The 12,296-nt window shown below is 36.1% G+C and overlaps 1 protein-coding gene across 1 annotated transcript in view; it reads left to right on the top strand.

Moving 5' to 3' along the window:
* Positions 1-12,296, top strand: part of YEATS2 (YEATS domain containing 2) — a 120,566-nt gene that overhangs the window by 55,746 nt on the left and 52,524 nt on the right. The window contains exons 8-10 of the mRNA XM_041731650.1: positions 364-475; positions 5,280-5,324; positions 7,670-7,850. Coding sequence (XP_041587584.1) covers positions 364-475; positions 5,280-5,324; positions 7,670-7,850 — 338 coding nt within the window. The remainder of the gene's footprint in view (positions 1-363; positions 476-5,279; positions 5,325-7,669; positions 7,851-12,296) is intronic.

The raw sequence follows: 12,296 nt of genomic DNA, 5'->3' as shown, positions 1-12,296 counted from the left end.
TCTAGGGTAGGGAACATATACCTCATAGCTGGTGTCTATCAAGTAGCAGTTAAAGGATTCTGGCTTTTAATATGTGACATCCATCATATCACCTTAGTTCCCTGCCTGTGAAAATAATGACATTGGATTGTATATACTGTAAGTGTCTCAGCTCTAAGTATTTAGTAATTGAAAGTTTAATGTAGGTTTGAGTTCAACATTTCTTTTAGCATTTTAGCAAAATTGAGCATATTGATTAAACTTCAAATGAGGAAATGTAAATGTTAAAGGTGAATTTCTAATTTACCCAGTATGAGAAAACATTCCCTCTCTAGAATAAGAGCGTGACTATAGCTTAATGTGTTAATATGTGCTTTTCTCTAGAGAGCCTCCTTTTCACCTGACCAGAAGAGGCTGGGGTGAGTTTCCTGTCAGAGTTCAAGTTCATTTTAAGGACAGCCAGAACAAGCGGATAGATATCATACATAATCTGAAGGTATTGTAACAAAACATTGCTCCCCCAAAATGAAGCACCTCTTTTCATCTGGTTACTTCAAGGCGTGGGTTAGGCCTTCTGAGAGAAGTGGCCAAGATTAAGAGGATTAATCTTTTTGATTGTGTTATGCAGACTGCTACAGTACTCCTTTGGGGTTCTCTGAAGGTTGGGGAAAAGGTTGTGTTATATTAGAATGTATATTCTTTGAAAAGATGAACTGGTCAGATCAGAAGACTTGAATCTCTTATCAAAGCTCACTGTTAACTGTGTTACCTGAGACTGGGTGACTAAACTCTTTCAAAAAAAGAAATCTGTTTACTTTTCTGTAAAATGAGGCAAATAATAAGCCTCATCTATTTATCTCCTAAGGATATAGATATGTTTATCTTATAAGAATAAAGACAGAAGTGAACATGTTTTAGAAAATTGAAAGTACTATACAAAGTTGTAATTCTTTTGATTTATGTTTTAAGAAATTCATTGGTATATCCATATGATTTATTATGCAGACATTTTAAGTTTTATGAAGTGTTTTCTATACATGGGGAAAACTACCAGTTATAGTAAGTGAAAAGCACAGAGTACAGAACTGTTATGTATAGTATGAAGTCAACTGTGATTTTTAGATAGGTGGAAAAAACAGAAAAGAAATATACCAAAATGTTGGAGGAATTGAAGTAATGATATTGTAGGCAATTTCTTGTGCCCTATTGTCTGTTTTCTTCCTTCTAATTTTCTATAATAAACATGTTTAACTTTTATAATTGAAAGATTATTTTTAAAATGTTTTCCTACTTCCTCTCTATATCGTCTCATAAGATAAATTTCTAATATTAAACTTACCCCAAAGTGCTCTTACGTTGTGATTTACCACATTGTTTCCATTAATGGCTCACAAAATTGAACTAAATGAATCTTAGTACATCTGCAGAATTCCCATTTTGCTCCCTTTGTTCTACAAATACAAGTTTTTCAACCTTAAGGCTGAAATTTGCCCTCCATTGGTGATCGACATCACTGCTTAACTTTGCGTTTAAGTTATTTTTTAGAGATTACTCTAAGACTAGATTGCTTTATGACCTCAGAGAAGAACTGGCACAAAATAAAGAATATATACACACATTGTTCAGAGTGGCAGGATATGATCCCACTTAATTAGAGGAAGGTCTAAAATACTTTGCTTTCTTTTTGTCTTCTTTTAAGCGCTGTACATACCATTTTCTATCACACTGGGCCCAGCCCTAATTTCTAAAATAAAAGGAATTGTTTCCATAGTTCTCATACTATTGTCCATATCACTTAAGAGTTCCTGGTAGAAGATTGAGACACAATGATTTGTTTATTTATTTAAGCAATCTCTGCACCCAACATGGAGCTCAAACTCATGATCCTGAGATCAAGAGCAGTAGAGCATGCTCTACTGACTGAGCCAGCCAGGTGCCCCAAGACACACTGTTTTAGAATGACAGTATTTAAACATTTTTTTTTTTTTTTTTTTATGATAGTCACACAGAGAGAGAGAGAGAGGCAGAGACACAGGCAGAGGGAGAAGCAGGCTCCATGCACTGGGAGCCCGACGTGGGATTCGATCCCGGGTCTCCAGGATCGCGTCCTGGGCCAAAGGCAGGCACTAAAACCGCTGCGCCACCCAGGAATCCCGTATTTAAACATTCTTATCAGCTTTTTTGGAAAGCTTAATTTTACTGTTTGTTATATGTTGATTGGCCTTGAGGCTTAAACACCTGTGTTGTAATTATGTGATCTTGTTTGTACCGGAGTATTCTTTGGCCTGTTATTTTTGTGTTAACTTTCAGAGCCATCTTGGATTCTTGTCTCTTTGATCCAAATATTTGTTCAGTTGCTATTATTCTTCATCATTATTCTTACCCTTCCCACTCTTGCTTAGGTCATTATTCCACTGTCTCCTTGTTAGCTTATTTCATTCTAATCTATCTGCTTTACCCTCCATCCATTCTGCACACCACCATCTAGTTAGTAAGGAGAACCATTATGCTATTCCTCTCAGAAAAGCTTTCATTGAATTCCCTTTACTCAAGTTCAGACTTCGCTGCCTACTGTTCAGGACTTTTCACATTTTGACTCAAGACATTTTCCCTGAATTATCTCCTGCTAATCCTGTACATGGATACCCCATTCCAGCCAGGTCAGTTATTCGTGTCCCAGAAATGCCACGGGCCTTCTTTTCTTGCGTCTTTCTTTTATGCTTTTGCCCTCCTAGAATGCCTGTTTGAATTCTTTCCATTCTTCAAGTTCAAGTTCCTGTGTACTTTTCCTGACTAAGCACATAGTGACCTCTCTCTAGTCTGAAATGCTGAAATACTTAACAATCTATATTTGATACTTACAATTCCATTAAATACTAAATACTCAAGTGTTAGAAGTATGTACAATTTAAAGTTCCCAGAATGTATGAAATTCCCACATCCTGCATCCTTGATCAGCCATCACCATGGAGCACAGTAATTTCCAAAACAACCCATTTATCCGTTTAGAAAATAAACTTTTGAAAGGCTCTTTCATGAAGAAACTGTGCTTTTTTTTTTTTTTTTTTTTAAACCTTGATCTTATTTGTCCTAGTTTGATTTCTGGAATAACACAGGACAGGACTTTGTTTTATTTTATAAGAACCCTAAAAATGTTTAATGACCTTAGGAGAGCCTTTATGTCTCTCCTTAAGTCATCTCTAGGCGGAGCCTGTTCTTAGAAAATTCCTTGTGTGCTGTGCTTTCTATTTCTAGTTCCTCTTGCCATTTTGGTAATAGTTCTATCTTATCAATGTCTCCCTTAAAGTATGGTTCCAAGAATGAAACACGTAGGCCAGTGCACATTATAGAGAGACTATTATTTCCATGCTCTGGAGAATATGAAAATGGATGTAGCCTAAAATTGCCTTTTAACAGTCATACTGTTGGCTGAGGTTTAAGTATTAGAACTCTAGATCTCTTCCATGGAACTAGTATGAATTCACCCTGCATTGTCTTTCTAAAGTTGCGAAACTAGATCCCATGACTGAGTAGTCATGTCTGTGTTGGCTGCTAAGGAATTCAGCCAGACTTGAAATCTACTTTTTCCAAGTCCTAGAGTTTTCTATATACTATTAGTAAATCATCTTTCCTTTTTGCCCAGCTGTATAGTTTTTCCCCTATTAATCTTACTATGTAGTGTTTATATTAATAAGCTCCACAGATCTTTTTTTAATTTTTAATGTTAGAATGCTTTATTGCTTCAAAGCAAAAATACTGCCAAATAACAAATTGTTTATGCTAAACAAGACTTTTTTGATTTTCATTTTTATTGAAATATAGTTGACATATAGTGTTATGTTAGTTACAGGTATATAGTATAATTTAATTACACATTATGCAGTGCTCAACTTGATATGTGTAGTCACCATAACAAAGTTACTGTAGTATTATTGACTATTTCCTATGAGATACTTTTCATCCCTGTGACTTGTACCTCTTAATCACCTTCACTTACTTTGCCCAAGACCCTACCCCTGTCCTCTCTGGCATCTACCAGTTTGTTTTGTGTGTGTATAAGTCTGTTCCTGGTTTTTGTTTGTTGGTTCATTTGTTTTGTTTTTCAGATTCTACATGTGAGAATTTGTCTTTCTCTGACTGAATTCACTTAGCACAACAGCCTCTAGGTCCATCCATATTGTTCAGATGGCAAGATTTCATTCTTTTTTATGGCTGAGTAATATTTGTGTGTGTGTGTGTGTGTGTGTGTGTGTGTGTGTATGTATACAGATCTTTTTTAATAAAAATGATAGAATATAAATAAAATATAGGAATAAGAAGTTAGCCTCTTTCTAAGTGTAGATTTTATTTATATTATTTTTATTCCTTTAGGTTATACTTTTTTCTTTCCTCTAAAATAAATCATCCATGATGCTAATACATTGGAAGTGATTATTAACATTGCCTATATCACCTAAATTTTTCTTCCTTCTTTTCAGAAATGTTTAGTAAAATGTCTTCTTAAGTATATAATTGTGTTTTCACACTGTATATTTATTTTTATAGCCCATCTTTTTGTTTTAAAAATGATTTTATTTTATTATTTATTTATTTTTGAGAGGGAGAGAGAAAATCTTAAGCAAGCTACATATTCAGTATGGAGCCCACGTTGGGGCTTGATCTCACAACCCTGAGGTCATGACCTGAGCCAAAATCAAGAATCAGACCCTTAACTGACTGAGCCACCCAGAGGCTCCTAAAAAAAAAAAAAAAAAGTGATTTTATTTTTTAAGTAATCTCTAAACCCAACATGGGGCTCACACGCACAACCCCGAGGTTGAGAGTCACATGCTCTTCCAACTGAGCCAGTCAGATGCCCCCATAGTTTGTCTTTAAGATATTCTTTACATTATCTTTGTAAACATCTAAGTGGCTACGTAATACTTCACAGTTGATGGTTCAAGATTTACTTAAGCATTCCTCTCTTGATGGACATTTTCAATTTGTGGTTATAGATAGTGCTGTAGTAAACATCTTTTTGTGTAAAATTTATTCCAGTTTTAGATTGCCCTTAGAATGTTTTTAGTAATATATAGTTTATATTAAAAGTACAATACCTATCTGTTTGATGTTTATTAATTTTACTCATTTCCTTTATTAAGAGGGTTTTTATTGAAGTGATGAATTGATAGTTTATATTACGAAAAAGTAACTTCTGTGTTATGAAGACTTGTGGTAAAAGGGTACTTAGATGAGATTGTATCCTAAGATTTATAAGTATGCCAAGTGAAACTTTGCACTCTTCTTTTGTCTTTCAATAGCTGGATAGAACTTACACTGGCTTGCAGACTCTTGGAGCAGAGACGGTAGGTTTTTTCCTATAGTACTATTTGGGAATAAGTAGACTGAAAATTGATTTTCATTCTTTCTTAGGAGAAAAAGTGAGTGCTTAATTTTTTTTAAAGTTTGCCTTCCCCCTTTTAATTTGAAAAAATGATAAAATGCACTCCAAATTTAACAATTTTTAATTGTACAGTTAAGAAGTATTGAATATATTCACTTTTTTGTGCAGCTATTGCCACCATCCATCTCCAAAACTCTTTTTCATCTCAGAAAATTGAAGCAGTATCCATTTACAATAACTTCCATTCTCCTCTCCCTCAGCCCCTGGCAGCTACCCTTCTACTTTCTGTCTCAATGACTTTTTGACTACTCCAAGTACCATATAAGTGGAATTATACAGTGTGGGGTTTTTTTTGTTGTTGTTTATATTTTACTTAGCATAATGTTCTCAAGATTCATCTATGTTGTAGCATGCATCAGAACTTCCTTCCTAAAAAAGACTGAATAATACTCCATTGTATGTATGTACCACATTTTATTTATTTACCTGTCAGTGAATACTTGAGTTGCTTGCATCTTCTGGCTGTTGTGAATAATCTTGCCAAGAACATTGATGTACAGGTATTTGAGTCTGTGCTTTCAGTTCTTTTGGGTATATACCTAAGAAAGTGGAATTGCTGGATCATATAGTAGTAAATTAGTTAGTTATTTTTATGTAATCTCTGCAACCCAGCACAGGGCTCAAACCCACAACCCCAAGACCAAGAGTCACATGCTTCACCAACTAAGCCAGTCTTGTGCCCCATGGTAGCTCTGTTTTTAATTTTTGAGGGGCTGCCACACTGTTTCTATAGCGGCTGCACCATTTTACACTCCTACAAACAGTGCACAAGAGTTCCAGTTTCTCCGTATCTTTGTCAACACTTAATTGTTTTCTGTTTTTTTACTAGTAGCCAAACTAATGAGCATGAGGTGGTATTTCATTGTGGTTTTGGTTTGCATTTCCCTAATGATAACTGGTGTTTAGTATCTTTTCATGTGTTTATTGGCTATTTGTGATTCATCTTTGGAGAAATGTCTAGTCAGATCCTTTGCCCATTTGTGAATCATGCGTTTGGTTTTTTGTTGTTGAGTTTTAGGAGTTCTCTTTATATTCCTGATACTCATATCTTATCAGATCATTCTGTGGGTTGCCTTTTCACTCTGCTCACTGTGTCCTTTGATGTACAGAAGTTTTTAATTTTGATGTCCCATTTATGTATTTTTTCTTTGGTTGCCTGTGCTTTTTGTGTCACATCCAAAAAATCATTGTCAAATTCATTGCCATGAAGCTTTGCCCTATATTTCCTTCTAAGAGTTTTATTGTGTTAGCTCTTCTCTTTGGGTCTTTGATCCATTTTGAGTTAATTTTTGTAAATGGTGTGAGGTAAAGGTCCACCTTCATACTAATGCATATGGATACCCAGTTTTCCCAGTACCAGTTGTTGAAAAGACTTTTTCCCAATGATCTTGGCACTCTTGTCAACAATAATTTGTACGAGGGGGGCATTTTATTCTAGTGGTCTCTATATTTTCTCGATGCCAGTACCACACTGTTTTGATTACTATAGTTTTGTAAAAAGTTTTGAAGTCAGGAAATGAGACCTTCAGCTTTGTTTTCCTTTCCCATATACCTCCTCCCAGCTTTTTTTTTTTTTTTTTTTTTTTTGTATTCATGATATCAGCAGTAGTTCTTATAGTTAGAATTAACTAGTTAAAGCTTATTCTGTTTAGGGAAATATGCTGTGTTGTATCAAAAGATATTTATTGAACATATACCACATATTAGATTCTGGTCCTGGTACTGGGGATACAGAGGTGAATAAGATAACTACTGCTTTTAAGGACTTATATTCTTGGTTGTGTTGAAAATGGGGAGTAGATATATAGTAAATAAAAGCAAATGAGATAGTTTCACTTAAAATAAGTGCTATAAAGAAAAGAGTAGCTAGAGGACAAAAGGGTTGTTGCTTTAGCTAGATTGATTAGAGAAGGTGTCTCTGAGAAGGTGACATTTGATTGAGACCTAATGATGACAAAGAGGTAGTCATGGAAAGATTTGGGTAAGAGTGGGAAAGAATGTTCTAAGACATAGAAACAGCAAATGGAAAGGCCCCAATTATATGATTGGTTTCACTCAGTTATCTGTGAAACCAAACTAGATTACCTTCTGGGTTAAGTCCTTTAGTTCTTAGATTGAAATTGCTTTTGAAGTATGATTAGAAATTATTTGTCACATCTCTTAGAGAACCATGTTCTTGGACAGGTTTGGGGGTTTCTGAGACATTGATGATGGATTCATGAGCCCGATTGTTGCCTGATTGTGTAGGTAGTGGATGTTGAGCTCCACCGACATTCTCTTGGAGAAGATTCCATTTATCCTCAGTCCTCCGAGTCAGACATCTCTGATGCCCCACCATCTTTGCCTTTGACCATTCCAGCCCCAGTGAAAGCTTCCTCACCGATAAAGCAGTCACATGAGCCAGTACCTGATACATGTGTGGAGAAAGGTAATATATTTTTCCTTGTATGGAAATGAATTTTTCCTTGTACAGAGGAGTCACTTTCTGGGGCATTCCTTTCTCTCATTTGCATAAATATCTTGAACTGCTGCCTATAGAGATTTAAGAATGTATGGAAAATAAATTTTCCATAAGTAGACATGCTGCATCTACTATATAGTCCAGATATGAAAATAGCCAAATTTTTTTTCTTCTCAGAAGTTTCTTTCATGAAGTTCTTCTGACATTTTATAGAACATTAAACTCACAAAAAGGGATCCCTGGGTGGCGCAGTGGTTTGGCGCTTGCCTTTGGCCCAGGGCGCGATCCTGGAGACCAGGGATCGAATCCCACGTCGGGCTCCCGGTGCATGGAGCCTGCTTCTCCCTCTGCCTGTGTCTCTGCCTCTCTCTCTCTCTCTGTGACTATCATAAATAAATAAAAATTAAAAAAAAAAAATAAACTCACAAAAAGGCATTAAATGCTTATTTTTTTATGATTTTAATGGTTTCTTCTAATATGTTACAGGAAGACTTTTTGGTTTGGTTCTTAATTGTGTGAACAAGAAACTGAATGCTAAGTATCTAAGCTTATTTAAAATATAACAGGGCGCCTGGGTGACTCAGTTGGTTAAATGTCTGCCTTCGGCTCAGGTAATGATCCCAGAGTCCTGGGATCGAGCCCTGTATCAGGCTCCCTGCTCAGTGGGGAATCTGCTTCTCCCTGTTCCTCTGCTTCTCCACCACTCTCCCAGGCTTGTGCTCCTCTCTCCCTCTCTTGGTCATTCTCTCTCTCAAATAAATGATAAAGTCTTTAAAAGTAAAATATAATGGACACCACAGAAATACAAAGGATTATGAGAATACTATGAAAAATCATATGCCAACATATTGGACAACCTAGACAAAATGGATAAATTCCTAAAAAACATATACCCTCCCAAAACTGAATCAGGAAGCAGTGCCAAATTTGAACAGACCAATTACCATCAATGAAATTGAATCAGTACAAAAAATTCCTGGGATCCCTGAAAAGCTCAGTTGGTTGAGCATCCGACTTGGTTTCAGCTCAGGTTGTGAGCTCATGGTCGTGACATCAAGCCCGGTATTGGGCTCTGCACTCAGCAGGGAGTCTGCTTGAGATTTTCTCTCCTCCTGTCCTTCCCCCTACTTGCATGCATGTACACACATACTCTCTTTCTTTCTCAAAACAAACAAACAAACAAACAAACAAACCAAACACAACACACCTCTCAACAGAAGTCCAGAACTAGATGGTTTCACAGGTGAATTCTACTAAACATTTAAAGAAGAGTTAATACCTATTCTTTTCAAATTATTCTTAAAAATAGAAGAGAAAGGAAAGCTTCCTAATTCATTCTGTGAGGCCAGCATTACTCTGATACTGAAACCAGATAGACACTACAAAAAAAGAGAACTATAGGCCAATATCTCTGATGAACGTAGATGGAAAAATCCTCAACAAAATAGCTAACTGAATCCAATAGCAAATTTAAAAAATCATTGCCATGATCAGATGGGATTTATTCCTGGGATGCAAGCATGGTTCAGTATTCCCAAATCGATCAAGATGATATATCACATTAATAAGAGAAAAGATTGAAAGCTATTTCAATAGATGCAGGAAAAGCATTTCACAAAGTACACCATTCCTGGTAAAAACCTTTAACAAAGTAAGTTTAAAGGAACATACCTTGACCTAATAAAGGCTATATATGAAAACTCACAACTAACATCATACTCAGTTCTCTCAAGGTTAGGAACAAGACAGGGATGTCCATTTTCACTGCTTTTAATTAACGTAGTACTGGAAGCCAGAACTATAGCAATTAGACAAGAAAAAGAAATAGAAGGTATCCACATTGGTAAGGAAGAAGTAAAACTGTCACTATTTGCAGATGACATGATACTCTGTATAGAAAACTCTAAAGACTCCACCAAGAAACTACTAGAATTGATAAATGAATTCAGTAAGGTCACAGGATACAAAATCAATGTACAGAAATCTGTTGCATTTCTGTACAGTAATAAATAAACAGCAGAAAGAGAAATAATCATATTTATTATAATTGTACCAAAAAGAATAAAATATCTGGGAGTAAACTTAATCAAGGAAGTGAAAGATTTATACTCTGAAAACTATAAAACATTGATGAAAGAAATTGAAGGTGACACAAACAAATGGGAAGGTATTCCATACTCAGAGATTGGAAGAACAAATATTGTTAACCTGTCCAGACTACTCATAGCAATCTGTAGATTTAATGTAATTCCTGTCAAGATACCAACAGCATTTTTCATAGAATGAGAACAGACTGTTATAAAATTTGTATGGAACCACAAAAGATCCTAAGGGGCACCCGAGTGGTGCAGTCGGTTGAGCCTCTGACTCTTGGTTTTGGCTCGGGTCATGGTCTCAGGGTCATGAGATTGAGCCCTGCACTGGGCTCCACACTCAACAGAGTCTGCTTGGGATTCTCTCTTCCTCTCCTTCTGTCCTTCCTTCTTGTGCTTTCTCTCTCTAAAATAAATAAGATCAATCTTGGTTTGTTTGTGTTTTTTTTTTTTAATGATTTTATTTATTTTAGGGAGAGAGACTGTGTGTGAGCAGGGGGCGGGGGAAGAAAGAGAGCAAGAATCTCAAGTAGATTCCTCAGTGAGTGCAGAGTCCAGTGCAGGGCTTGATTCCATGACCTGAGCTGAAATCAAGAGTTTTTTTTTTTTTTTTTTTAATTTTATTTATTTATTCATGAAAGACCTGGAGAGAGAGGCAGAGACACAGGCAGAGGGAGAAGCAGGCTCCATGCAGGGAACCTGATGTGGGACTCGATCCAGGGTCTCCAGGATCAGGCCCTGGGCCAAAGGCAGGCGCCAAACCGCTGAGCCACCCAGGGATCCCTGAGATCAAGAGTTGAACGCTTAACTGGGTGAGCCATCCAGGCACCCAATAAATAAGAAATATCTTAAAGGGGAAAAAAAACCCCACCCAACTAAATAGCCAAAGAAGTCTTGAAAAAGAAAAAACTGGAGATATCAAAATTCCAGATTTCAAGATAATACAAAGCTATAGTAATCAAAACAGTATGCTGTGGTATTGACACAGAAAAAGACATGTAGATCAGTGGAACAGAATAGAAAACGCAGAAAACCCATGCTTATATGGTCACTTAATCTTCAACAAAGGAGGTGAGAATATGCAATGGGAAAAAGTCTTTTCAACAAATAGTTTTGGGAAAATTGAACAGCAGCATGCAAAAGTATGAAACTGGGCCACTTTGTTATACCATACACAAAAATAAACTCAAGATGGGTTAAAGATCTAAACGTGAAACCTGAAACCATAAAAATTTTAGTAGAGATTCTAGGCAATAATTTCTGTGACATCAACAGTAGTTGATCTACTAGAAGAGTAACACTTGATCTACTTGAAAACACTTGATCTACTAGAAAAGTAACACTTTTCTAGTTTAGATCTCCCAAGGTAAGGGAAACAAAAATCAACTACTGGGACTACGTCAAAATAAATGCTTCGGCACAGCAAAAGAAATCAATAAAACTAAAAGAGTCTGTTGGATGGGGGAAGATATTTACAAATGACATATCTAAAATATATGAAGAACTTTTTTTTTTTTTTTTTTTTTTGTATTCATGATATCAGCAGTAGTTCTTATAGTTAGAATTAACTACCTGTAAAGCTATTCTTTTTTAGGGAAAAATCTGAGTTTTTGTAATCAAAAGATATTTATTGAACATATACCACATATTAGATTCTGGTCCTGGTACTGGGGATACAGAGGTGAATAAGATAACTACTGCTTTTAAGGACTTATATTCTTGGTTGTGTTGAAAATGGGGAGAAGATATATAGTAAATAAAAGCAAATGAGATAGTTTCACTTAAAATAAGTGCTATAAAGAAAAGAGTAGCTAGAGGACAAAAGGGTTGTTGCTTTAGCTAGATTGATTAGAGAAGGTGTCTCTGAGAAGGTGACATTTGATTGAGACCTAATGATGACAAAGAGGTAGTCATGGAAAGATTTGGGTAAGAGTGGGAAAGAATGTTCTAAGACATAGAAACAGCAAATGGAAAGGCCCCAATTATATGATTGGTTTCACTCAGTTATCTGTGAAACCAAACTAGATTACCTTCTGGGTTAAGTCCTTTAGTTCTTAGATTGAAATTGCTTTTGAAGTATGATTAGAAATTATTTGTCACATCTCTTAGAGAACCATGTTCTTGGACAGGTTTGGGGGTTTCTGAGACATTGATGATGGATTCATGAGCCCGATTGTTGCCTGATTGTGTAGGTAGTGGATGTTGAGCTCCACCGACATTCTCTTGGAGAAGATTCCATTTATCCTCAGTCCTCCGAGTCAGACATCTCTGATGCCCCACCATCTTTGCCTTTGACCATTCCAGCCCCAGTGAAAGCTTC

Source organism: Vulpes lagopus, chromosome 17 (genome assembly GCF_018345385.1).
Source record: "Vulpes lagopus strain Blue_001 chromosome 17, ASM1834538v1, whole genome shotgun sequence".
In the NCBI taxonomy this organism is placed as follows: Eukaryota; Metazoa; Chordata; class Mammalia; order Carnivora; family Canidae; genus Vulpes; species Vulpes lagopus.
Note: the sequence above shows the minus strand (reverse complement) of the source record. Positions and strands in the feature narration are given on the sequence as shown.